General features: G+C 35.5%; 4 protein-coding genes across 4 annotated transcripts; 3 read left to right on the plus strand and 1 right to left on the minus strand.

Annotated features, from left to right (window-relative positions):
* Positions 1-1703: 1703 nt before the first annotated feature.
* Positions 1704-5169, minus strand: L2HGDH (L-2-hydroxyglutarate dehydrogenase). The gene is made up of 4 exons (XM_053756381.1): positions 4808-5169; positions 3543-4415; positions 2694-2914; positions 1704-2312 (listed from the first exon to the last, which is right to left on the minus strand). The coding sequence occupies exons 1-4, from the start codon at positions 4885-4887 to the stop codon at positions 2152-2154; spliced, it is 1335 nt and encodes a 444-aa protein (XP_053612356.1). The 5' UTR covers positions 4888-5169; the 3' UTR covers positions 1704-2151.
* A 136-nt stretch (positions 5170-5305) lies between these two features.
* On the plus strand, positions 5306-9681 carry LOC128676327 (uncharacterized). Its single transcript, XM_053756385.1, has 8 exons — positions 5306-5564; positions 5946-6086; positions 6519-6650; positions 6824-6937; positions 7172-7227; positions 7857-7975; positions 8550-8727; positions 9427-9681. The coding sequence occupies exons 1-8, from the start codon at positions 5487-5489 to the stop codon at positions 9611-9613; spliced, it is 1005 nt and encodes a 334-aa protein (XP_053612360.1). The 5' UTR covers positions 5306-5486; the 3' UTR covers positions 9614-9681.
* Positions 9682-11369: 1688 nt separating this feature from the next.
* On the plus strand, positions 11370-17579 carry LOC128676326 (aminoacylase-1-like). Its single transcript, XM_053756384.2, has 9 exons — positions 11370-11586; positions 12323-12489; positions 12867-13038; positions 13641-13787; positions 14086-14156; positions 14878-14994; positions 15625-15720; positions 16375-16508; positions 17193-17579. The coding sequence occupies exons 1-9, from the start codon at positions 11430-11432 to the stop codon at positions 17395-17397; spliced, it is 1266 nt and encodes a 421-aa protein (XP_053612359.1). The 5' UTR covers positions 11370-11429; the 3' UTR covers positions 17398-17579.
* A 2219-nt stretch (positions 17580-19798) lies between these two features.
* Positions 19799-26950, plus strand: LOC128676325 (aminoacylase-1-like). The gene is made up of 9 exons (XM_053756383.1): positions 19799-20281; positions 20963-21135; positions 22495-22666; positions 23531-23677; positions 23971-24047; positions 24728-24844; positions 25226-25321; positions 25729-25862; positions 26496-26950. The coding sequence occupies exons 1-9, from the start codon at positions 20158-20160 to the stop codon at positions 26752-26754; spliced, it is 1299 nt and encodes a 432-aa protein (XP_053612358.1). The 5' UTR covers positions 19799-20157; the 3' UTR covers positions 26755-26950.
* Positions 26951-27982: the final 1032 nt, after the last annotated feature.

A 27982-nucleotide genomic window follows, 5' to 3' on the forward strand; every position in this document is an offset into this window, starting at 1 on the left:
ATAATAATAATAACAATTAAAAATATAACAACACATCATAAACCTAAAAGAGTTATCAATAACTAGTTGTTGGCTTGGCTGTGACCTTATGCCTCCCATAATCTTGGTTAAATTGTATGATATCAAAAACCACTGAACCAATTATAATGAAAACAAAATTAGGAAAATTATCATGTTTACCTAATTTAATTTTAAAGTTATGAATATAGATGTTTTAAATCCTTATATAATTTCATAATTTATACATGAATAATCTAGGATTACATAATTATAACTTAAAACTATCAAACTATTAGTAAATCAATAGAATTGCAGCACCTTTGTTATCTTTTTTCAAAAATAATCTATTAATATATTTAGCACCACTAGAAACCGCTTCGTCGCAAAATGTCCTGAATTGCAAAATACGAGGGCTGCTATTTATGTATCCGGAATAACAAAATTAAACAAACATATATTATTACATATGGTTTTATTGTTTCTCGAAGTATTCTCCGCGATGATCTATGCACTTCTGCATACGATGAAACCAATTTTCAAAGCACTTTTTCCATTCTGATTGAGGTATGTCCAAAACGTGTGTTTTGAACGCATCAACGGCCTCTTCGCGGCTCGAAAAACGTTGACCACGTAATTTATTTTTAATGTTTGGAAATAAATAAAAATCATTGGGTGCCAGGTCGGGGCTGTACGGCGGATGACCCGTCAATTCAATCTTTTGACCCTCCAAAAAATTATTTGTTTCAGCCGACTTGTGGCAGCTAGCATTGTCGTGATGAAGTATGATTCTGCGTTGTGGGTTGTTCTTTCGTATTTTTTCAAAGACTTCTGGCAAACAAATGGTGGTGTACCATTCAGAATTAACCGTCCTACTATTCTCTAATGGCACTGTAGCTACATGTCCGTTGATACCAAAAAAACAAACGACCATTTGCTTTAAAGTGCTTCTCGCACGAACAACTTTTGTTGGATTCGGTTCATCTTGAAAGACCCACCCCGTTGACTGCTGTTTAGTTTCAGGGTCATAAGCATAGATCCAGGTTTCGTCACCTGTGTAGATATTATAAACAGCTTTTGACGTGCCACGGTTGTATTTTTTTATCATTTTCTTACACCAGTCGACACGAGCCTGTTTTTTATCTACGCTCAAGTTGTGCGGAATCCAACGCGAACAATTTTTTTTAACAATTAAATGTTCGTGTAATATCGCGTGTATACTCGTCATACTAATGCCCAGAGACGCCTCTATCTCGCGGTATGTAACATGACGATCTTGCATTACTAATTGTCGCACAGCATCAATATTTTGTTGTACCACTACCGATTTAGGACGACCCTCCTTAATTTCATCCGTGAGCATAGACCGTCCACGTTGAAATTCCTTAAACCAATAATACACAGTGGTTTTCGATGGTGCTTCATCTCCAAAAGTTAAAATCAGTTGTTCGATGCACTGTTTTTGAGTTAATCCACGCCGAAAATCATAATAAATCATCGCGCGAAAATGTTCACGAGTTAAATCCATGGCAATGAAGACAAGCTATTTTCAAAATTGGCGCCAATTGAAAAAAACAAATGACAGGGACATGAAAAATATTTATTCTCTAGCCGAAGAGTTCTATTTTCAAATGTTGTAATTACTTTTTAAATATTCTAGAATTATTGGCCAGTTCCGGATACATAAATAGCAGCCCTCGTATCTGCCACTTTATTACCAGGGGAGATTATACGGATTTTGGGACGAAAAATTAATAAATACGTGCAAAATTAATAAAAACAACCTATACCAAACACCAGCTAACTTTCTGAAGCTACCTACATAACGCAATCATATATGATTTATGACAATTGAATATCCATACTTCTATAGATTCAAAAGTTTGTCTATCTGTCACGAATTCACTTCATTCAATACTTAGGTTTTCGAGGGCAACAACTAGTTCGCTACACTTTATAGAATAATACAATAGTATTATTTTGTGATTATTATTATTATTTAACAAAACCCATTCCCCATTTTGAGATGAAAATGTACATTAGATAATATATTCTCATATACATATCTCATAAGTCACATGTATATTTACAAATATGTACTGTACATAGATTAGCATACAATAGATATACAAAATATTGTTCTTACGCTACTGGTTAAAACTTGAAATGCTCTTTCATTTTATCAGCAATCATCTCGGCAATAGCTAGCGATGAGGTCGCTCCCGGCGACGGGGCATTCCGGCAATGCAGCACTCGACTACCGATAGCACCCGATGACGGGTTAGTATCAAAAACGAAATCCTCGATCAATGTTCCTGGAAACAATGAGGTCCTTAGGGCTTGGGTAATTCGAGATGTTTATGGACGATGGCTATCCTTATGCTCAAGTGAAACTGAAGCTTTTCGGACATTACTCATGTCTATCTATACTATTATTATAAAGAGGTAAGCATATGTGAGTTTGTATGTTTGAGGCGGGTAATCTCCGAACAACCTACCTACCGAACCGATTTAATTCTTTCACCATTAGAAAGGTACCTACATTATCCAAGATTGCTATAGGCTATATTTTTAACACCATAAAGCGTCATAAAGTGTTTTTAAGAGTCATGATGTAAGCTGATATCTTTTGTGAAAATATAACAACTTAAAATTCGAAAATAGAAAATTGTTCCAACAAATGAAAATGAAAGTACCATCTTTAGACATTGCCTGTGCCCTTACACCTGCGGGTCCTCGTTCAACATCTGCTGTTGTTAAATTCTGAATGTACTTCTGTATCTGCATGACTTGCAATGGTATTATAGCTGATCTAATCATTTCCTTCAATCCAAATCCAGCATATTTGAATGCCATTTTTCTAAAACCAGAGAATCCGCATATTTCTTTCAATTCATGACTATTGAAGTCACTCCATCTGAAAATGTTTACTTAATATTAGTTAGTTCAATACAGTCAAGGCCATTTTCATATCAAACATCATTGTTATCTCTTGTATGTTAATCATATAAATGTTTAATATTAGTTTATTCTATGGTCAATACTAGAAATAATGTTCACCTCTGCTTGACCTTATTTTTTACTAGCTTTGTCCGCGTTTATTTCACGCATAACTTATTATTGTCAATTTCTCGAGTTCTTATCAACAATAGCGATATACATATAGCCTATAGGTACTAGATTTTAAGTTACACAATGTGGAAACCACATCCAATTCCATCTAGAAGTTTTCGCGTGATTCGCGAACAAACATACCGACAGACAGACAAAAAAAATTGTGTTGGCCTCTATTAGTCCCACAATTATTGTTCTTTACTATGTTCTATGTAAGTACAGACATAGCCCACTTACAACCTTATTATATGTATATATATATGTATGTATAAGACACTGTTGATTACTGATACATCCCCATAAATACAAGTTATTTAATTATTGCTTAAAAATGAAGTTTATACGAATTCAAGGATATATTATTATTATTTTAAAATTCTGTGTCAAATAAGAGAAAAATAGAACATGTTAACGTAAATATTTAAAATTACCTGTAACCTTCTTTACAAAATGCTAAAATTGCATTTGGACCCACTATTATACGTCCATCTATTCTGGGAGTTACATGAACACCTAAAAATGGAAACCGTGGGTCTGGTACAGGATAAATATTCGCTTTGGCAATATTGCTTTTATTTTGTTTTACATATAAATATTCACCTCTGAAGGGAATAATCTTGGGTTCCTCAGGGCAGCCAGTTAGAGTGGCAATGGTATCAGAATGGAGTCCACAGCATGTCAGAACATATTTAGCCTGAACAACATCTCCTTTGCTGTTTATTATCATGACAGGGTAATCAGCACTGTCTGTTTCAGTAAATTTACTCACTTCGAAGTTTAAGTATGAATTGCCTCCTTTTTCTTCAAAATCATTCACGTAAGACCTAGTCACTTCACCCCAGCTCACAATTCCAGTGTGCGGAGACCACAGTGCCTGTACTCCTTTACAATTAGGCTCAACTTCACGCAATTCTTTAGCATCTAATAGAGTCAAATCTTTGACTCCATTTTTGATTCCACGGTCATATAAATCTAATAATCGAGGAACCTCAGATCTGTCAGATGCCACAATCAATTTTCCGCATTTTGAATATTTTATGCCTTTTTTATCTAAATATTTGTAAGATAAATCAAGGCCTCTGACACACAACTTGGCTTTCAGTGTACCTGGTTTATAGTATATACCAGCATGAATAACCCCACTATTATTTCCACTTTGATGATAAGCAAAGCGATCCTCTTTTTCAACTAAAGCTATCTTCAACTGAGGATGTCTATTTACTAGTTCTCTTGCAGAAGCTGATCCTACTATGCCACCACCAATCACAACAATATCATACTTTTTATGTTTGTTTGTGCTGTACCTAAAAAGAACAATAACAAACACATATTTATTCTTACTACAGTACAAAGTCTTCTGTCCATATTGCAGTGAGGCTATAATTAATATTAAATATACATAAATAAATGGACAACAATCAAATAGTTGAGTGTTGTCCATTTATGCACTAAGCTTATAGGTATCTCCAATAGGCACAATCACAGAAGCGGGCACAACTCACTCAGAACAGAACCGATATATTTGTACATTCAGATAGAGGGCATGTAGAGACAGAGGTCATCAGCACTTGGATTTTCATGCCTTATTTTATTTACAGTCCTTATCAGTATTAAGTAAAATACTGTAACATCATCAATATCAACGAAAAACGTTCATGGAATCAACAATAACCTATTATAAAATATTAGTATTTACCTGTGAAATATGTTTTTAAAATTTGTAGATCCACTGAAAGTCAAAAATGAAACCGGCTTCAGCTTGTTAAAAGTACCCATTTTAATTTCTAACGACAAAAATTGATCCAACTTAGGTAATACACTTCTTATCAACACATATAGAGAGATGACTTTATGATAGGTGTGTTGTTTGTTATTATAATTTCTTGATAATGAACTCACTGCATAACGATCTGTAGGTAGGTAATAAATCAATAGTAATAATATTTTAATTAATATGCTTCAAACATTTCGGAACGTGTGAAATGCAAACGAGTGTACCAAAGCAATAAATAATTAAAATTAAAGTTGGATAGAAATAGATACTGATAAAACCTAAACACACACAAACAAAGTCACACAATACAAGGTGTGCATGACACTGACAAGACAGTGACATAAATAGCATAGACAAATGCAAGAACCTATCACATGCATATCAGACCATCGGTGTAGTCAATCTATTGGTGGTCTTTGACATTGACACTGTTAACTATGGTTGAATTTAGTTTGTGACAGTTTGCTTTGCTTCTAAGATTTATTTTGTGAAGATTTGCTGTCTGTTGTGTTGATTATTTATGTTGTCCATATTTCTACCATTTACATCATTCGTTTATTGTAAATTGTGAAAACTCCGCATATTGTCTAATGACATAAAAATGGTACAATCTCAGTTCTCCCTTTCTTGGAACTCATATAAAAACAGCATTTGCAATGGATTTACTTCTTTTCAACAGGTAGGTTTGCAGTAACATTTTTGTTGTAGCAATCAATTGAGATACTTGATGTATACGTGAAATATTTTGTGTATTATTCTATATTAATTTGGCCTCAAGCTAAAGTACTGTAGTAGGTATATATGTATGTCCTCATTATGAGCTATTTTCTTGTTGATAAATCAAGATTCTTTAACAAAATATGTACATATGTAAACCACCAAGTAAACAAAAATTGGCTGTGTTTTTACAAAAGATTTACTCGGACGTCAACCCTTACTACAAATAATACTATACCTCTTAACTCTCAGTTGACAAAGTGTCACCATTTGCTCAGGTCCTTTAAGGCGGAACCACACTCCATATGCTACAAGGTAAAGTACTTATAATGACCACTTTCAGAATGGAGAGCTAGTGGATATGACTCTGGCAGCTGATGGCCACTTTGTAAAGGTGCACCAAGTGCTGCTTGCTCTGGCCAGTCCATATCTAAAGGACCTCATCACGTCTGCCCCGTGCCAGCATCCAGTACTGTTTCTTAATGTGAGAATGTGTTTATTTTTATGTTTATTTAGTGGCTAAATTGTATTGGTTAGTATTTTTAAGAACAAAGAAAAATTGCTTTAATATTATTTCAAAATTAAAGTAATTTTGCCTGGCACTGGGACACTTGATGGCTTTATATAATAGTAATCATCATCATTTCAGTCTTTTTCTGCCCACTGTTTCCTGTATTGATGTACACCACCCTCCTCTATCCTGTACCTTTGCCTAGTAAGTTGTACATGGATGAGAGAGGCATTTAATAATAAATATTAATAATTTCAACAGGCTGCCCTCAACAGAGATTTGTGGAAAAAGGAAGGGGAGGCCTTTGCCCAGCAGTGGGATACATCAACAGGCTAGCAAAAAAATTTTTTCTAAATATACCTAATTTAGTTCCAAAGTTTTAATACATATTTATTATCATTTCAGAATGTTTCACACAAGAACATGTCACTCATATTGGAGTACATATACACGGGAGAAGTGTTGGTTCCAGTTGAAAATATGACATCGTTTGCTGAGGCCGCAAGAGGACTTCATATTAAGGGTCTAGAAAACCTTGTGCGTGTTTTGTAACCCTGAATAAATACATGACATATATGCATAGCAAGTTATGTTAGTAGTAAGGCATAAAAACAAAAATACTCATACATAAAAAATGTACTGAAGAACCTAATTTAATTGTTTCCAACGCTATTATATTGTCATTGATTTTATAATATTTTAATTTTCAGACTAACCACAGTTTAAATATCCAAGATAGATCATCATATGTAGAAGAAAAAAACCTCGGCCATGTTACTGGAGTCAAAAGAATTGCTGTACCTACTAGTGATGGAGTGGAAGAGGTAATAAAATATTAAAACTAATGTTTTAGGATTTTAATCTTAATCTATTTATCCCTAGTTAGTAGCCCACATTAATTCGGGGAACTTTTTATATCCTATAAAATACTGTATATATTTTTTAAAATGGCTAATTTTCAAATTGCCAATTCTATCAAAAGCATGTCTCGTAATGTTATTTAATTGAGACAATGTTATTTATATTTACTTAAATTGAAGTAAAATATTTATTTTTAGGTAGCTGTACCAGCAGCAGCAAGGAAAATTTATGTTAAACAAGACTTAGTTAGTAGGTTGGTATTGATTAAATTAAATGCTAATGTAATCAATAATATAAATCTATATGTATTTACCAAAATAAAAAAATATATACTAATATTTTATAATAAGCTAATGTTGACTGGTTTAACAAGATATAACAATATTTCTGTATGTTGTTAAAATATTTTTGTTTTACTTAATCATCCCAAAATTTATTTTGCCTTTGGTACTTATTAAAGCCATGCGCCATTGTTTTGACATTCGTCGACAATCAACACAGTAACGTGTAAAGTTTTGACGTAAATCAACGCACGTCAGTATCAAAACATGTAGAAAACATCTGAGCATGACTGAGCAATTGCATAGCGTGCAGTAATTTTAATTCCTTTCTAATTTTACCTATTTTCGTTCTTTCTTTTCTAATGTGTTGCTGCTAACACTGGTGTCAGATTATATTCAAGTCCTCAAAAGGCATCTAACACTGTTTTTACGATTACTTACCTACGTCTAGTAAACAAGGAGTCGCATACACACTAATGAACTGAAACTGTATAACCAGATTTTCTCACGATGTTTTCCTTCACTGGAAGTCAGTGATGGTGAAAATTACTATACATGAGTAAGATTGGTATACACATGAGTTAATTGGTATATATGTCAGTGAGTTGAGAACACACGCGGAGCCCCCTGCGGAGCCGCTGTCGGAGCACGCTGGCGCCCACGACTCTGACGACGACTGCAAGCCTGAAATCTCTGCTAGCACTCCCAAAGATATAAAAGGTAAGTAGCGCGACACAGCTGTGCCGGTGAAGGAAATCTCTGTTTTATCAAAATACATAATATAGTACCCACGTCATTACAATAAACTTACAAATTATGTAGGTAGAATAAATATTGTAATTTAACATTGTTATGTGTATTATGCCGGCCCCACACTATCGTTGAACTTGACAAAAGCCGACGCGAATGCATGGACATTGTTTATTATATATGAATGCATTTATTAACCGCAACGAAAAATCATCAATGTATTCCGATTTCCCCAAACTTCGGTGAACTATTCGCGGATAGCGGGAAGCCAGCATAAAGTTAAATTAGTTTCGCAACGTATTTAGTGTTTATCGTATTTCCACATTTTTCTTCCCAACATACTAATTTTTAGATACAATCTACCTGTTTGCATCTGAAAGTGTTGTACATGAAATCGTCATTAGGATTTCAGAATTAATAAGATGTGCAGATTTATTATATAAAATAGTAATTTAAGTTCTGTAATCTGTGATTGTACCTTTTTAAAATAAATATATAAAAACACAAACAAAGATACAGTTAAAAGATATTGTGCGGCCCGCAGCCACAGCGAACCTGCAGTACACGGTGTCGATCCGCGGCGCGCTGCAGGTGCTGCTCAACCGCTACATGTACAACCTGCAGTCGGCGCGCGGCGCGCTGCGGCGCTGGCGCTGCATCGACTACCGCAACCACAAGTGCATGGCCTTCCTAGTCACCAGGGACAACGTCGTCGTCAACAGGTAGAGGCTATTTTCTATTTATTTATTTTGTTTTGCTTAAAAAATAAATATTTTTTTTATTTAAAAAAAAGTGTGCAAAAGGTGGACTTTAACGCCGTATTCCAGCGAGGTGGTGCAATGTTTTTTTTTTCTTTTTTTTTTTATTGCACATACAAATTTTCAGCTCAAACGGTTGGGTTACAGATAACATATTCCATCGTTGTGTTTCAATTACACTGTTATAATAACCAGGATCGGCTACCGCCGAGGGAATGCCTCAATAGTTTACTGCCTGAACATAGCGTAGAAGCAAATACAATAAGATCTCGTATTTGTAAAAACCCACACACTACCGGCGAATGCGCCATTGCTCCTTGTGCTTCGTTGTTTTCCATAGGTTTTGACACTGCATGCGTTGACATATAAAAAAACTCCATACAAATTTTGTGTTGTCTGTCGCGATTGAGCAATAGGATAGGGCTTTGTATGCACATACAACCACCACCACCACAAATCAATTTATTTTATTAGCCAAAATTAACAACATAATATACACAAATTATGCTGTAGCATAATTAAAGAAAACACTACACACTGATACACTGACTGAGTATTCTAGATAAAGGAATTTGTTAGAAACTATTACATATAGTTTTCTATTAAATAATGTAGTCATAATTTATTACATGCATTGTTACTTATTATTAACATTACTTACAGGGCAAATCTTCATAATCACGGGTTCCACGATAAGAAAATTTTGGCTAAAATTAACAAGAAATGTGTATTTTCGGCGATAGATGATGTCGTCAAAAATTACAAGGAGCGAGAAAGCGAGGAATCAAAAACAATAGATAGCGACACTACAATGGATGAAGGATTCAGCGCAATTGACAGTTTTCATTAACCTACGATGTATTTCTTAACATAAGTATATATTAATTAATAAATATTAAAAATTTAATATTTGTTTGAGTTTGTTATTTCTTTAATGTCCAGCTCCACACTGTCGCCGAACTCAGACATGCTAATGCGAATGCGTGAACATTGCGATGTTAGTATGAGTGTTTTTATTTACCGCAATGTAAAACCAGCAATGTATAACAATCCGTCAAAGTTTAAGAAAATGTTCGACGACAATCTGGAGCTTGCATAAGGACAGCTACGCTGAACTGTTATCCATTATTCTTTGGCCGGCATACATTGCTGGTTTTTCATTGTGGTAAATAGAAGCTAGCATGGTGTCCAAATAATAATGTATAATCGACGATCATTAAATAGCAGACTATAAACACATAGCACCACCTATCGAAGAAACGAATAAACTCACCCGTTGGCTTCTATTCGCCACTAGATGGCGCTATTAGACATCTACACTACTATTTAAATTTAACTTTTTGATACTAGGTGGCGTTAAAAATTAGTACTGTTTATTTTTATTATTCCATACTAGATGGCGTGTTGGTACCGACTTGTCTTTGTCTACTGGGCACTAGATGGCGCTTGAAAGTCGGTGTAATGCCAGTTCCACACTGTCATCAGACTTTGGCGGATTCAGTAAACATTTGTTGGTTTTTCATTGCGGTAAATAAAAGCACTCATACTAACTACACAATGTTCACGCATTCGCGTCGGCATGTATCCGTGTTCGGCGACAGTGTGGAGCACCACGTACCACGAAAGAAGTCGCTGCAAACAATGTGGCTTATCTATTACGGACAGTCCCTCATATTGCCACGGGCCTTCATTCGTGGTACAGTCTCTAGATTAAATCAAAATATATACAAATAGGTACATTCACGTCTCATCTTTATTCTAGGGTAGACAAAGCCAAGAGTTGTGAACTAAGTATATTTACAAAACTTATTTTGGAAAATAATAATCAGATGAAAAAAATCTGGAATCGAGCGGGAACTGAACCCGCGCCCCTGAGTACCGGGACAATGCTCTTATCTTGCAAGAGCACTGTCCCGGATAAACAAAAATAAGTTGAAAAGCAAGTGTGACATGTATAACAAATCCATTTATATACAAAACTTTCAGTAACAATAGTAAGTCCACTATCTAGCTCAACATGGCCAAGAATCTTAACTCTATCTAACCTATGACCATGAGAACTATGCCCCATTGCTCCGTTGCGCTCAGTCACGTTGACGTCCGTCCAAACGTAAATGTCAAAATCTATAGAAAACAACGGAGCAGAACGGAGCTACTTGTTGCGTCGTCGCAACGGAGCACGACTTAGCAACACTATTCAGCTCCGCACGGCCAAGAGTCTTGACTCGGTCTACCCCATAACCGATAATGTTTTTGTATAAACATGTGAAGGTGTACGAGAAAACCCGATTCCAAGCGAACACCTAAATCCCGCTACCTCTAATACTATTATCGCGGTGCAATTTGCCGAACTTTGCGGATTCGGTATACATAGCTGGTTTTTCATTACGGTAGATAAAAGCTCTCATACAAACTACGCAATGTTCATGCAATCGTGTCGGCATCGGACTGAGTTCAGCGGTAGTATGTAGCCGGCATAATACAAGCATAATGATTATTCACTTTGTGATATGCATTTATCTCAAGCAAGGTACCTACAATGTTGTAGGTACAATGTATAAGTACATTTCAAATAGTACCTACAATCGTGTTCCAATTCGAAATCGTGACGTGAAACTGGTGTTATCACTGCTACAGAGTCCACACGATAGTTATATCTTAGCGAGATGTTGCGGCGGCTGTCACTAGTTTTTATATGGTTGGCTGTAGTCCAAGCTAGCCCTTTGCCTAAAAACCACAGGACGCGCCAATACTATGATCATCCTGCAGTCCAGAGATACCGGGAATACATACAGATAGACACGAGCATTGAAGATAATTTGAGTGAGTACTATTATTAATTTGTAACTGTATTGCTCAAAATACAAATAGTAAACATACAAAAGGTGGACTTAATACTGATTGGATTATCTATTGCCAAGTCCACACTGTCGCCGAACTGAGGCACATGCCGACGTAAACGCGTGAACATTGCGTAGATAGTATGAGTGCTTTTATTTACTGCCATTAAAAACCAACAATGTATACCGAGTCCGCTAAAGTTTGGCGAACTGTATCACGATAATCTGTAGCCGGTATAATCTTCTCGTTCAAAATTAGATCACGTTCTTACCGCAGAGATTAGCCATGTTTTATGCCGGCTACTATCGGCGAAGTCAGAAAGATGACGACGCGAGTGAATAAATAAATAAATAAATATATTAGGACAAATCATACAGATTGAGCTAGCCCCAAAGTAAGTTCGAGACTTGTGTATTGGGATACTAACTCTACTAACGATACTATATTTTATAACAAATACATATATAGATAAACATCCAAAACCCGGGCCAATTAGAAAAAGATAATTTTCCATCAAAACCCGACCGGGAATCGAATGTGGGACGTCTCGGTTCAGTGGCAAGAACTTTACCACTGCGCCACCGAGTTCGTCGTATGGACGGACGAATGGACATTGCGTAGTTTATATGATAGCTTCTAATTACCACAATAAAAAACCAGTAATGTATGCCGAATCGGCCAACTGTTTTGCTATAATGCCGATATTACGTTTGAGAAGAAGATGCAGTGGAATTCTGGAAGCGCCAAGCTGATGAGATCGGCTTGACCTTCGCCGTCCACCGGCCGGCTGGGCTGCCGGTCTGCGTGGTCACGTGGGTGGGCGGCGACCCATCTCTGCCAAGCATCATGCTTAACTCGCACATGGACGTGGTGCCGGCGGACCCAGTAAGTGTCTTGACGCTATATTATTCCAATGGTGACAAATTTCGGAAATTGGTCATTATTTATGCACACAACAATCTTTATACTGCAACTAAAATAAAATAAATATTAAAGTAATTTAAAACTAAATTCTCAATAAATTAAATATAAATTAATAAATAAAATTAATAAAAGTTATTTAAAATTAAACTATTTAAAAAATGGATAAGAATATACATAAATCATAAATGCCAGCCCCAAATTTCTTTTGCGATGTGGCCGAAATAAGTATCTGATTGGACTAGTTGGGAAATAACCATTTGAACCTTTTAAGTGAAGCTTAAATAAATGTGGCGTACAATTTTTTTGTACAATAATGTATGCAAAAAAAAATATTTTAGTTAGACTGGACCTACCCCCCATTTTCGGCCCACATGGACGACGAGGGCAACATTTACGGTCGCGGCACTCAAGACGATAAGGATGTGTCTATCCAATATGTCGAAGCCATAAGGAAACTGCGAGCTGATAACATTACTCTCCAGCGCACATTGCATATAACTTTGATGCCAGGTAAAATATTATTTACTGACATCCACTTACATATTGCTGCCTGTATTTAGATTATTTTTTACCAACACGTTTATATACTTACTCGTAACTTAACTTTTCTGTAATGCCACTTTCACATTATCGCCGAACCCAGACACATGCCGACGCGAATGCGTGAATATTGCGTAGTTAGTAAGAGTGAATTTATTTACCGTAATGAAAAACCAGAAATGTATATCGAATCCGCCAAAGAACGGCAAACTGTTCGACGTAATAATATTGTATAAATCCTTATTATTATACTCTCGTTTCGAAATCGGTTTTGTACAAAATTTTGTCGGTGTAACTTTCTTATATTAAATGTGGAATTGTCTACGGTATGTATTACTAACAGTAGACCGCAGAACCGAGTGCAGCAAAGAGTAATCTAAGTCATTCTCCTTCTCCAACTAACTACACGCTAAAAATCACCTCAAATCCAATGTTCTGTTCTGGTGAGAAAGTATACTCTCTAAATTACTGAATTGTTCTCAATTTTCAAAGACCAAATTTTAGTCTAAATCTAAGCATACGAAGTGACATCGATATTCTTTACGGAGCCCAAGATTTCATTAATGTTACAGACGAAGAAACGGGAGGATTAAATGGTATGTTGCCATTTGTAAACACAACGGAATTTGCGGCATTGAATATTGGATTTGCTTTGGACGAAGGCTTGTCGACGTCTGACGGAAACTACGTAGCCATGTACCAGGACAGGAGGCCTTGGAGTGAGTCAATTCTTGTACTTTAGTTGACATTTATTTTTTGCATTTTTCATACTTTACCTTCATTCCTAGCATTGACAATCTTTTATGTAAAAAAATATATAACTAAGAATAAGTAAATATAAAAGTTATATGGGGAAAAATAGATAAATCTTAGTGCAACACAAAAACGTAAAAAATAAGTAGGTTTAAAAATAAGTAATAACTCTCGTGTAAATTCTTATCTTTCAAGCTAAAAAAATACATTTTTTTTCTACTTTTGTTACCTATATAATTTTTACGTAATAACATTTGTTTACAGTTTTAAAGTACACAACGTATGGGGAGGGCGGCCATTCAGTTTTAATGCCCGAGGACAGCGCCATGGAAAAGGTCTGTTTTTAAATAATTTCAATTGAATTACATCTATGCTAAATGTAATGTGTCTTTCTGTTACACTTTCACAGCAAAACCGGTAAACCGAGTTTGATGAAATTTGAAATGTGAAGACTAGAAATGGGGGCCGTAAATTTGTATGCCAAACCAAACCATTTTGCCCCGGGCTATTTTGCGAGAACAGCAAGTTTGTTTTATTTTTAAGGGCATTGGCTTTGTTAGGGTGCGTAGCAACAATCAACTTTGACGTTAAATTTAACCTGCGCAGAAAACCTTTTACCTACGACATTTTATCTAAAAGACGGCGGGGCGCAGATTAACCGTTAAAGCACCGTTCAACGGTTAATCAAATCAAAATCAAATCATTTATTTATAGAAATTAGGCCTTCACAGGCACTTTTTCACGTCATATTCTAAATTAAATGATGTTTACCAAAGCTACAAACTACTAGCATTTCGGAACGACCACTGCTGAGAAGAAATGCCGAAAGAAACTCATTCAAACAGTGTTTTCCCTATTAACAACCACCCAAACCCACTATTAGGATGGTAAGACCAATAAACAGATCTACTACCTATTATACATTTTATTTAAATTAATATATTGTTTCACGTTCCGAAAACCATGTAATGCACTACAATAGGTTTATATAACACTAAACTTATATGACAAAAATAAGTACAATAAAAGTTATTTTCGTAAAATCTTATATTCTAGGCTCAAAGATTGATAAATATGATAATGGAATGGAGAGAGGAGCAAATACGTGTCATGAGAACCAAGGAGCCAACGGATTATAGCGGATACAACTCGGTCAATATCAACGTTATTAGTGTAAGTTTTATTTCTGCAACTAAATGAAGCGTCAGCTCAGCTCATATTTTCAACTATTTTTTATCCTTACACATGCTCAAAAAGCAGCGATTCGTGAATGAATATTTTTAGTATGTACCTATATTTAATATTGTGTCCTTGTATATACAATAGAGACGTGAGATTCCTTGCCTTTCCGGGTAACTATGTATTAATCCTAATCCTAATATTATAAATGCGAAAGTAAATTTGTTTGTTACCTCATCACGCTCTATCTACTCAACCCATCTTCTTGAAATTTTGCATACATGTATTTTGAAGTGTGGAGAAGGACGTAGGGTACCTTACATGCCGGAGAAATAACTGTTCCCGTTAACGCGCGCGACTAGTTGCATATAAACTTGGTACTAACTAATTGAAATAGCTTATTATACTAATATACTATAAAATTGTATGTATATTTCAGTGACGACGAATCAATTACTGCTCTGTTGATTTATTACTCTATAAACTTTTTGACAAATTTATCGCACATTATCTAGTAATGCAATTGAAAAAAGTTTATGATCGGTTATTGTAGTTAATTTATTGTTTAATTATGTTTTTATCTATAAGATCCGGCTCGGTGTTAATATTAATTACTTTATACAGGGTGGATTGGCTGCAAATGTAATTGCCAAAACTATAACAGTGATGGTGGACATAAGACTTGGTCCCACCACAGACAACGACGAACTTTTGGCATTGGTAAGCGTGCGATTAATCGATGACTATCCATAGCAATACTTCCATATTAAATGTGAAAGTATGTTTGTCCTCCTTTCACGTCAAAACGGAGCATTAGAATGATTTTTGACATAGTGATAGTTGGTGAGCTGAAGAGTGACATAAGCTTTTTTGTCGCGGGCGGAGCCGTGGGTAATAACTATATTTTTACTTCTTAAATTAAGATGAAAGATAAATTTCAGGTTGTTACTTTTAGCGGTTAGCTCGTTTTTATAGGTTATAATTTATATAGGTCAGGCAGCGTCCTCTTTTTACAAGCTTATTGCAATGTATGTAACTACGTATTTATGTCGCTATGTCTATTCGGGTGGAATCTTGCAACCTTCAACCGATTAAGCTGCAATTTTGTACGCACGTTTAGTTTGAATGACAGTTCATTATTATGATAACCATGACCTGATCGTGCACTCAGGAACCGCTTCAGACGCGAGAACTCCCCAACGGCTTACTGCACGCACATAATTATTTAGTCACACATTAAATGCAATAAGATCTCTCTGACAATAATTAAACCTTATGTCTAAAATATAGTTTTTTTAAGCAACTTACATAGATAGTTTCATATCGTACAGGATTTAACTTGGAACTAGGAATAAGGCTAACAACACATTGCAGGCTGAATCGTGGCGGTCACGGAGTGGCAACGGAACACGGATGGAGTTCGTGCGACATGTCACGGAGTCCGTGGCGACGCCAATAGGAGACGACAACTTGTATTGGCTCGCTCTCCGGGACGCCATCACTGAAACGTGAGAATTGTAGATTTTATCCTTTTACAAAAAATTGCAAAGGACGGGCCCATACTTAAACGGCGGACTTGTTCTGTTTCATGCTGTCCATTCTGGATTAATTTATCATAATAAATATAATAATTATTAATTTAATTTATTTACATATTATTTGTTTCTGGAAGGAGTTCTAATTTTTAATACTTTGTTAATTTTTTACGAGCCTGTAAACTGCTTTCAGTATCGACGTCATTTTTACAATCTCACGTATTGGTGTTGCAACAAAACATGACTCCGTAAACTACATATAGTAAAATTTTGATTACATTGTTTGTGTAAACATAACAATACAAATTGTTTTAATTTATATTAGCAAAATTTCTTAAGGAATATATGCTACGTCCCCAGTTTCCATCACCTATTATATAATTATAATATAATTCAAATTTGATAGTAGTGATTGATTCCGGGATGAAATCGGCATAGTACCTAGCTAACACCAGTGATAATGTCATGTTAAGCCCACACAACAAAGAATGCATCCACGTGTGAGCATGGACGAATACACATTGCTCTTTAAAACATTTAACTTATTTTAAAAAACCAGAATCACCAAACACTTCTAAAGGGCAAAAGAATAAGTCGATTAGTCATAGATGTTTTCCTAATCGGTGTTTTGTTAAACAATACTTGTTTTCATCTCAGAGGCAGTTCGCTGACGCCGCTAGTGTGTCCAGCCGCAACCGACATGATTCCGCTGCGCAGTCGCGGCGTGCCGTCCATTGGATTCTCTCCCAAAACTCATACTATATCCAGGATACACACATCCGACGAATACCTCAATGTCCACACCTTTCTTAAGGGCATAGATGTTTATGTTGCTATTCTAAAGAAGTTGGGCAACGTGTAGTCCTTCTAGCACAAGCTTTATAATTTCTTATTTGCACGAAAAATAAGTACATGTTGCAGAAAACAATAATTTTAATACAAGAAAGATAGCGGCAGACTTATCCCATGTTGGGTCCCTACATCTCTTTTAACTTGAAATAAATTGTATGGAATCAATCATAACCGATTTCATATTTAAATGTTCATTTATTTCCTTTCTTAACATAGTATAGAGGTATTATTGGTTGGGAGTTGGGATGTCTAAACAGAGACGACGCTTTTAATCGAAGAAAGAAATCTTGAAAATTTGCAGAGAGTTTAACATAAATAAGCATCTCGAACATCTTTTTGTAGTGAGAAAAAGGTTTTTTTTTGGAAATTGTATCCCTGCGGGGGTGAAGTAGGGGTTACAAGTTTGTATGTCAAGTATATATTTTGCCGCGGGCGGGGACGCTGGCAAAAGCGTGATTATTACGAAGTGTTTAATAAATTTTGATGAGTGGAAGAATTAGCTATAAAAATAGATAGTGTCTTGTATAAATTAGCCGAAGGTGCAGCGATCTTTATTACACCGATAAGTATACCTTAGATCACGCCGGGATTTAGATGAATAATTTGGGATTACAGTTTAGATTGATTAGATAAATAAATAATCCATTCCAATAGGTGCATAAGACCGTCTGTGTAAGTATAATGAATATCATACATGTATTACTATAAAATTGCAAAATGTGTTTCGTAATAATATTTACGACTATATGCACGACTAGTAATTTCAGATCAAATAACAATTTAACATCGTGATAAAGGTAGGACCATGGGCGAGATGCTCCATGCATATGTGCTCCTGCTATTTATTACTAGCTGGTGCCGGCGACTTCGTTCACGTGAACTTTATGTTCCATACATGCTATAGTGCAGCTAGTCTCTTTTCCACATCAGACTTATCAGGTCTCTGTTTTGAAACAATTTGGGAAAATAACTATTTATGCAAAATATTAATTAGATAGCTATACAGGACGCGCCGAAAACATTGTTTTAAATATTCATTACTTAATTAAATTTTATCATGGACTAGTTTTAATATGTATTCAAGTGTACTTTATTTAAACAGTTGTTAATAATGATATAAAACAATTGTATCAAGTTGTTATCTCAAGTTACAATGGCAATGTTAAGGATACGAATACATAGACTTTCACAGACAAATTGGGTTTCGTATTTCAAAATAATAAAAGGAACCCTAAAGTTTATATAAATATCTAAAGAGTCAATATATATTATCACTTTCTTATTTATTTATCAAGAACTGTGTCTTTCCAATATCCAGGGCAGTTCGATTAATTGATCAAGTTCATATTTAAATTAAAATACCTCATGCCAAATGAGGCTCTAATAGTGCTAAATGAATCACTAATATCTGTTATTCACACTAAGCTATGCCCTTATTAAGCTACCTTCTTCATAGTCTTATTCCTCATGGCTGAGGGTCGTGGTCATTACGTGGAATGGAACACACACAACAATTTTCTTATCATTATTAATGGAGTGGGTTGCCATTGCCTTCTCCATTTCACACATAAGTAAATAATAATCAACCAGTGTGCAGGTTTCCTCACGATGTTGTCCTTCACCGGAAGCAAGTGGTGGTCTATGAAAACTACATGAGTCAGATTGGTGACACTAGTAGGATTCGAACCTGGGACCTTTCAATCCACAGGCGGGCGTCTTAACCTTTACACCACCACCGCTTCTTAATGATTGTTAAGCTACCTATATCCTTGTTAAAATATATTATAACAATACTTTACCCTAATTGAATTTATAACCATTTCTTGTTCAGTGTATTGGATTAATAATATACATAACGTAGCAGGAGATATAAATATGTACACTAGCATTATCGCATGTAACTATAATGATAAACACGATGCGATGCTCTTGAGATGAGGTAGTATATCTTATGGAAGATAGATTGTATGGTAAAGATAAATGTAACATTTAAAATATATATGTTTGCGAAAACAGTAGAAGTTTACAATAGTAAAGGTTCCGTACGATATAAATAATATGGATATTTTCACAATATTCATCTGTTCTTTGTACTCGTATTTCATATTTTAAAATTTTCGCTTTGGGGATTAAAGTTTTGAATATTATATTTTATTGGTAGGATGATATAGAAATCTAAACAGAAGTAGACTAGTGTACTAAAGTATCTTTCGGAGCTCAATCGAGTTCCATAGAAAATAATTCATTATAACCATAGATTCGGCTTTTTTCCTAAATGACGATTATTAAAATAATCGTAAAGACGATCTCCGTAGCGTAATGGTCACTACGCCCGTCCACCATCTTGGAGGTCCTGGGTTCGATTCTCAGCGCGGGCGGCATTTGTACTTGTGACCAGAAATATTTGTCTGCGGTTCTGGGTGTGTTGTACTCGTTTCTGTGTTTGTGTCCATCTGAACCAAGATATATTCTTAGTGCTTAGTGTTGGCCGTCGAGTGTTGTCCATGTTGTCCAATTGTGAGGCGTGTTACATAAAAAAATGTTTTATCATGAAGTAGATTATATTTAGGGAACCCTATTTTACATGAATTTAAATCGCTCTTAGCTAGCTGATTTTCCATTTCAGTTTGTACAATATATTTGGTATTTTATGACGGTGACAGAGCAAGTGATAAATATAAAGTAATAAAATTATTTCATTTTTATTTTCGCAATAAATAGACAGACACTTGTTAAAAATGTATATTGGCGGGTTGGTGCGCATATCAATATGATATCCGTGGTGTTGGTGTGTGGATTGTTTGCTGCCGTTTTAACTGAAGACATCCCGAGTGACCCGGTGGAACTTTTAAGACAATATGTCCAGATTAATACAACCACTGGAAATGATCTCAGTAAGTACCTAGCCTATTATGATTCATTGTAACTTTAAGTCATGGTTATAGTCAAATAATTGACTATAACCATGACTTAATTTGGTTTGACCTTCTACTTCTGCCATCGTTGGTGAAACTGTTGAAAGACGCTTTTGGTGATTCTCAGAGCTTTTCGATGGCAGCGGCCGCGCTGTCAGTACATGTTTTTGAATTTTTAACATAGACAGGAATTAGTTTTGCTGTCTGACTTTAAAATAATTAATCTGTAGTGTAGTAATATTAATATTATGAATGATCGATTATGGAAATGATTGATTATGACGTAGCAGTCGAAACGCTCTGAAAACCACCCTTTTGCTAGCTTCTGGCTTTCTCACGATATATTTTCATTCAGCGAGAAGTAAGATGCCGCGTAAATAAATACGTGAAAACAATTTTAATCGATCTATACCTATATACATATACGAGTACGTCTTTTTTCCTAATGCTGCAAACATCTGCCTCAGAACTGGGCCATATTTTGAAGTTATAATACATAGGTATTTACACAAATTTAAATGCATTCTCGGATGCTTTCATGCCACTGTTCTTAGGGCCCAATCTTCAATATATTTGCTACCATTCTCAATAAAAATAAAATGGCTTTTCATTTATCTCAATAGACAGTTTACATAAAAATTTATTTATTATTTGTTTTAGGCCCAGCTGTAGAGTTCTGGACGGCGTTGGCGGAGGCCGAGGGGGTTCCCATTACACAATATGAGTTCGAGGAGGGGTACCCTGTGCTGGTGCTGAAGTGGGAGGGCGCGGACCCCTCGCTGGACGCCATCATGCTCAACTCCCACATGGACGTGGTCCCAGCAGATGAAGCCGTAGGTTTTGTTAATATAATTAATAGCTTTTAGGCACGGTAGGTACAATGTACGTGTATGATTCTGGGATATTGTGGTTCCGCACTAGCGTGTGATTCCACCCTAGAATACAATATCCCATGATATTGTAAATATATTTTAAAAAAATATCCTTGGCAGGTTATAGGCAATAACAGCATTTCCAAAGACGGTTGACGTCAGACATGCGATCGGTTATTAAATCATAGCCTGCTTCAACATTTTAAAGTACATTTTAAAGTTTTTTTCGAGCCCCGGTCTTTGTGAAGTCGCAGCTGAGTGTAAACATACATATATGTTAATATATTATTTTATTAAACTATGTTTCACGTCTACATGCGAGTGGTTAAATACACATGATAACATTAAAGTAACGTTGATATCAAGGTTAGTACTAGAGTTGATCAAATGAAAGCGATCGTTACTGAAAGCAATTGGAACAATACGAGGAAAGATGTTTACGAAATTCTTGATTAATATGGCTGCTCCACCGAGAAGAACAATCTTCTTAAACGCTTGACGATGATATAAGAGACTAAAACGACAAAAATCTTTAAATGATTATCCAGACATGCATACTATAGTAAAGATGTTGTTTGCTTTTGGCAGCAAGTATATTAAAAAAATACATACGTTTGATTTTAGAGTAATTTACGTGCAAACTAATTAATGATGGTTTATTTTAAAATTAAAATTGTTATAGAGAACAGACACAAGATAATCTTATACAGACACTGTCGTGATAAGATTATCTTCAAGAAGTAACAAAAATTACTCTTTATCTCCGAATATAGATAACCATTATTAAATACAGTTTTTCAGTTAAATCAATTTGATGATACTGCGTTTTAGGGTTTCGTAGTCCTACAGACAAGGAATCCTTTAGCCATGTCCGTTTGTCTGTTCACCTATGGTCTAGCACAAAAACTGTTACCACTGGAATGATGTAAATACGGGTATATACACATTAATTACGCCGACAAAGTGGTCAAATAAAATCTTGAATCAATTTTTTAAGGTACACGGGATTTTAAAAAATCTTTCCTATAGTGTAGTGTTGTTGAATAGGTCTTTCAAAAATATTAGACACTAGATGTTGCCCGGGGCTCCGCTCCCGTGGGAATTTTGAGAATAAATATATCCTATAGCAATCTTGGAAAATGTACCTTCCTAATGGTGAAATATTTTTTTAAATCGGTTCGGGGATTACCCGCCTCAAACATATAAATTCACAAAATTATCTTATCTCTTTATAATAATAGTATATATGTGGGAAGACGCGTGGGCATCTCATCTAAGTACGGCGATAGTGTGTAGCCGGCATAAGAAAAAATGTTTTAGGACGGATGGACCTACCCACCATTTGAGGCGTTCATGACTGACGAGGGTGACATCTATGGACGCGGCACCCAAGACATGAAGTCTGTAGCCATCCAGTATTACGACGCTCTCCGGCGGATCAAAGCCAACAATGTCACACTCCTGCGCACGGTCTATATGACTCTCATGCCAGGTGGAGTAATGGACTTATTTATTTATACACTAGCGACCTGGCTCTGCTTCGCACGAAGTCTATAAACCTTCGGGAATAAATTGTGTATATAATAACAGTTAAAAACTACATCAAAATCCATTGCGCGGTTTAACAAAAGAAAGCTTGGAAGGGTGAATTTTATGAGCGTTTTGAACTCCGCGCCGAGATGTCATTAGTGTTTATTAATTTGCACCATTCACAGTAATCAATTAAATTATCCTATTTTGTAAATAAGTAAAGTACTGGTACAATGTTAATTTTATAAATGTTTAATTTAAAAAAAAAAAGATTCCTTATTTTAAAAAAATGTCGCACACTAATGAAACGCTACACGCCGCGTTCAAATGCTTGTGAAATTCACCCAGAAACAGACGGACGAAGGTCGATTTTGTTACCTACTATGCAGTGACTATAGCTATTGAAATGAATCTGTATGCAAACGAGTCTTCAATAAAATAAAAGATAAACAATATATTGTATATATTTTTTATTTTTTTATTTTATTTTTATTTTTATATTAGGACAAATCACACAGATTGAGCTAGCCCCAAACTAAGTTCGAGACTTGTGTTATGGGATGCTAACTCAACGATATTATATTTTATAACAAATACATATATAGATAAACATCCAAGACCCGGGCCAATCAGAAAAAGACCATTGTCTATCATGACCCGACCGGGGATCGAACCCGGGACTATATACAATACAAATACTTTGACGATTACAAATTACAAATGTAATTTAATCTATGTACCTTATTTGTATTTGCGTGAAGTATCTAATCAATAATTAGTAGGTACCTATATTACTAATAATTATTTTTTATCTGTATTATGTCAGATGAGGAAATCGGAGGCGAGTACGGGATGATACCGTTCGTGAATACCACCGCGTTTTATAACATGAATGTTGGTATAGAACTGGATGAGGGCACTTCCTATGACATCCCTATCATTCCTGTTTTCTACCAGGACAAATCAGTATGGCGTGAGTATCAGATTTTTACTAAGTCAATTTAAATATGCTAGAACCCAGGCTTCCGACGATAAAATTTTATTTACCATGTTATAAAGCAATTTTATGTAAATTTTCTGAATTGTATTCGCATTTGAGGACATGTACTAGATCCTATTATGCTAAAAAAGCATTTTCCTCGTAAGAAACCAATTTATGGTTTCTTTATAATAAAGATTAGCAATAAAAAGTCATAACTACATAAAGTAGTAATCATAAAGCATAGTTTATGATTAAATAAATGATTTTTTAAAAAATATTTATAGAGATCCAAGTGGACTGCTACGGCGTAGCGGGTCACGGTTCCACGTTCCCTGCGACAAATTCGACGGCTACGGGTAAGGTGAGCCTACGACTCTGTGCTACGAAATTATGTAATTCTCTGCGAAATATTCGTCTTATTTCATTGGGTGTTCTTTTTATGATAACTTTATTTAGCTTTCCTTATGTCAAATATTTCAAACTAGCTTTTGCCCGCGGCTTAGCCCGCGTATTTTCCCACGGGAGCAGTTATCTTGCAGGGATGAAAGATACCATATGTCCTTTATTTTACCAAATTAAATTAAAACTAGAAAACGTATCGCGATAAAACCTATACCAGATATTAAGTTAGACCATCCGCTATACAACTGTACAAACTGCATCATTACATCCAGTAATTTTTGTGTGATGGGCGAACAAAAATACAGATAAACAGACAAATATTAAAAAATAATTATTTTGGTCTCTATTAACCACATAAAATCAGCCCATAGTTATTTTCCTTAAATATCTCCCAGTTTTATTATGTGTATAGATAGATATAGATTTTATTTACTATATAGATTAGATCTATCACTCGTAGATTACTTTCTCAAATAATCGACAAATTGGAAATAAATCCATAGTAATAGTTTTTTTATTAAAGGTCCGATTAAACTATTTATTATTAAGGTCGGATTAGGTAGAGTGGGGACAGAATGACCATTGTCGGTGTGGGACAATTTAGTTTTAATTTTTACACACACAATTTAATTTTTGCAGTGTCGCAACGTGATAGACATCATTCTGGCGTACAGGGACGAGCAGTACGAGCTGTCTACACAAGCCACCATCGCCGACGCCGGCATCTACACCTCTGTCAACCTCAACAAACTAAACGTGAGATCTTATTATTTACTATTTCTTTTTTTTATATTAAATTTGAGTAATTCTGACCGCAATATAGCCTAATGGGAAACGTAGATGAGGTCTATGGTACGCGCACAAAAATTGGTTATTCACACTTGCCTTGAAGATACCCAAATTGTTTGTAATCTGTTTACTGCACGTAGGAAATGAACAATGTTCCATAAATTCATATAAGCGCTATTAGGCCAGACTCCTGCGGTGTAATTGATCAAATTGATTGAAGAAGTCACTGCAATGTGTCTTACAAATTTTTATGTGAAAACACGTGACATATGAAAAAACGTTGATGTATACTTGTGGACATCCTACTTGAATTACTTATAGAGTAGTTACACCTACTTAATATTTCAGGGCGGAACAGCGAACAATGTGTTACCTAACCACGTCAGCCTGACCTTTGACATGAGGCTGGGCACCCGCGTCAAAGAGAGCGAATTTCAAGCCATGGTGGGTTATTGATATATTTTCTATTCCTTATTTTAAAGTAGTAATTCCTCTGTGTTAAATTATAATTACACTAGAAGTCCGTCCCGGCTTTTCTCGGGTAACAACATAATTAAAAAAGCCTATGTTATTCCTGAAGGTTTCGTCTGCCTTTGCCAAATTTCAGCAAAATCGGTCCAGTACTTTTTTAGTTTATTCGTTACAAAAAAAGCTAATCTTTTCTCTTTATAATATTAGTATGGGTAAACAGTATTTGAATATGATGTATGATTTAATTTGATATATGATGAGAAAAAATTGTAACAACTATTGTTATACTGGTTATTCTATATTTTCGTTAAATATATATATATTAATTTAGTTCCATTCTTTTATTTTAAACATTTACATATTCCGATGATTATTAACAGGTGGAGTCATGGATAGCGCAAGCGGGCGACAACGTGACGTTGACCTACATCTCCAAGAACAAGCAGTCTCCAGCCACCAGGGTCAGCCTTGACAACCCCTACTGGGCCGCCATCGTCGCTGCTGCCGTGGAACAGTGAGTGCTCTTCACCTTAGATGTGGCTGCCAACGTGAAGATGACATATATCTACGAGAACAAGCGACTGTTTGTTACCAAGAATGTCCCCCGCCACTATGACTCCGACTTCGTTACTCCTTAATTTTAACAAAAACATTTCTAAACCCTACTGGTATATATGCAAATATCTATTAAATCAATGCATAAAATACAATTCAAATAATAAAATCTATTTGGTATCACATTATGTTCACAAATTAGTGGCAGCGGTGGGACAGGTAGCCCAAGATATATATTATGTAAGCCTAATTTTGATTACAATATTAGTGACATTAAAATATTTTAGTAAGTATGGAATTAGTAGGTACTGGAGTACCTACAAATTCCATGGTTGTAAGTTTATAATGCATGCATTGACTTCATGATGAAATCAGATGTTTTAAACGTCAATTTTTTGAGGATATTAACATCACGCAAGAATTTCCACGCCAATAATATCGGTTCACTTCTTCAAAAAAAAATCAATCAAGTTATATTTTTCTCACTAATGACACAATTTATAACACATTTCTGCGGAATGTAAAGGGTACAATATAATATGAATCTAGTATCGAAATGAAAACTAGGCTTAAATTAAGGGTAATATTTCAGAAAGATCTTGATCCTGCCGATCGTCCCGCCAGGGTCGACTGACGCGCGGCACGTGCGGTCAGAGGGCACGCCAGCCTTCGGCTTCTCCCCCATGCCCAACACGCCGCTGTTGCTGCACTCGGTGGACGAGCACCTCAATGCCCAGACCTTCCTCGACGGCATCAACATATACCAGCAGATCATCACCAACCTCGCCTCTATCCCAGGATCTCTCACCACTGCTAGCAAGAGCTCCTACCTATATAGCACTGTGGAATAAGCAGTTGACCTCCATATATTGTTGTGTTTTTTTTGTATAGTTTTGTATGGTTGTGTATGAGATTTCAGAACAAATATCTAGTTAAATATGTTTGTTAAAGCCATTATTATTTGTTTCATTCAGGTTTTTTTTTCTATTCTTTCATATTTTGGTTTATAAATATGGTAATTTGGTTATTATAAATACTTTTCGGATATACATGTTTTTTTCTGTGACTATCATAACATATATATTTTTCTTGTCGTTACTATTGGTTGGTTTTATGTATGGTCGTCTGATCATGTCTTCTTTTATTTTTCTTGTAAAAATATTTTATAGTTCATAAAAATAGTTTTCAAAGTAAGGTAATAACATAATGGGTAATAAATAACTAATTTTTAAAAACAATTTCATGACATGCCATGTATTCAACCGTCAACTTAACGATTACCGAATTCAATGGGGAGAAAAATAATATTTTTCCTTTACTGTCTGCTTAGAGAATGACAATAAAATGCTAACGGTTTACGCTGCAAATCCTGATCACTCCAGGATTCATTTGTTCGTTAAAAGCGTCACGAGAGCAATCGAGCGCGAGCGAACACTACAGCACCAAACAAAGTAAGCACAGAAGTGCCCCAAACCGTACATTTTAATTTATACACGGTATGCTTGGTAGCAATAGATCATTTTAATATATAGAGGTACTATTGAGCAAGCAAACAGTCATGTCCCACTTGATGGGAAGTGGTCACCGCTGCCTATGAATGCCTGCAACACCAGGGGAATGCCAGAGGAGAAGAATTTGGCTATTTGATCTCTGTAGCATAATCGTGATTTTGTTAATTATTGTGTTACTAACAACCCGACGGTGTTCACAGAAAATTAGCACATTTGCGTTATACATATGTGAAGTATAAATGATCTTCACACTTGATGAGCACTGTCTCGGTTACGCAGGGGCGTGGGTTCGATTCTCGCTCGAGTCCTGAATTTTATAGTCCCCATTTACAAAATTATGTGAAGTATGTATTACACTCTCCATATTTTGCACCAGTACAAACAAAGGATGCGGCGAAAGCTTGCGAAAAAGTCCGTTTAAAAATGTTGCGGCACGTTCGCGAAAGGCACCCATTACGGTAAAGTGCCCACTGTTGATTTAAAGATTTTGACACAAACGTGGGAGATCCAATTTTTCTCCCTTGAATTGTTTTTCTTTGGGAAACGATAGCTTGATGACCCTCATTAA

The sequence above is a fragment of the Plodia interpunctella genome, chromosome 16 (genome assembly GCF_027563975.2).
Source record: "Plodia interpunctella isolate USDA-ARS_2022_Savannah chromosome 16, ilPloInte3.2, whole genome shotgun sequence".
In the NCBI taxonomy this organism is placed as follows: domain Eukaryota; kingdom Metazoa; phylum Arthropoda; class Insecta; order Lepidoptera; family Pyralidae; genus Plodia; species Plodia interpunctella.

Bases quoted from the DNA above. Each gene is read 5' to 3' on its own strand.
- L2HGDH (XM_053756381.1), bottom strand. From the start codon at position 4,887: ATGGGTACTTTTAACAAGCTGAAGCCGGTTTCATTTTTGACTTTCAGT. The intron at 2,915-3,542 runs GTAATTTTAAAT...AAACATTTTCAG, and splicing joins TTTTGTAAAGAAGGTTACAG to ATGGAGTGACTTCAATAGTC. The intron at 2,313-2,693 runs GTACTTTCATTT...CATTGTTTCCAG, and splicing joins ACAGGCAATGTCTAAAGATG to GAACATTGATCGAGGATTTC.
- LOC128676327 (XM_053756385.1), top strand. From the start codon at position 5,487: ATGGTACAATCTCAGTTCTCCCTTTCTTGGAACTCATATAAAAACAGC. The intron at 6,938-7,171 runs GTAATAAAATAT...ATTTATTTTTAG, and splicing joins CTAGTGATGGAGTGGAAGAG to GTAGCTGTACCAGCAGCAGC. The intron at 8,728-9,426 runs GTAGAGGCTATT...CATTACTTACAG, and splicing joins GACAACGTCGTCGTCAACAG to GGCAAATCTTCATAATCACG.
- LOC128676326 (XM_053756384.2), top strand. From the start codon at position 11,430: ATGTTGCGGCGGCTGTCACTAGTTTTTATATGGTTGGCTGTAGTCCAA. The intron at 12,490-12,866 runs GTAAGTGTCTTG...AAAATATTTTAG, and splicing joins ACGTGGTGCCGGCGGACCCA to TTAGACTGGACCTACCCCCC. The intron at 15,721-16,374 runs GTAAGCGTGCGA...AACACATTGCAG, and splicing joins ACGACGAACTTTTGGCATTG to GCTGAATCGTGGCGGTCACG.
- LOC128676325 (XM_053756383.1), top strand. From the start codon at position 20,158: ATGATATCCGTGGTGTTGGTGTGTGGATTGTTTGCTGCCGTTTTAACT. The intron at 20,282-20,962 runs GTAAGTACCTAG...TATTTGTTTTAG, and splicing joins AACCACTGGAAATGATCTCA to GCCCAGCTGTAGAGTTCTGG. The intron at 24,048-24,727 runs GTGAGCCTACGA...TAATTTTTGCAG, and splicing joins ATTCGACGGCTACGGGTAAG to TGTCGCAACGTGATAGACAT.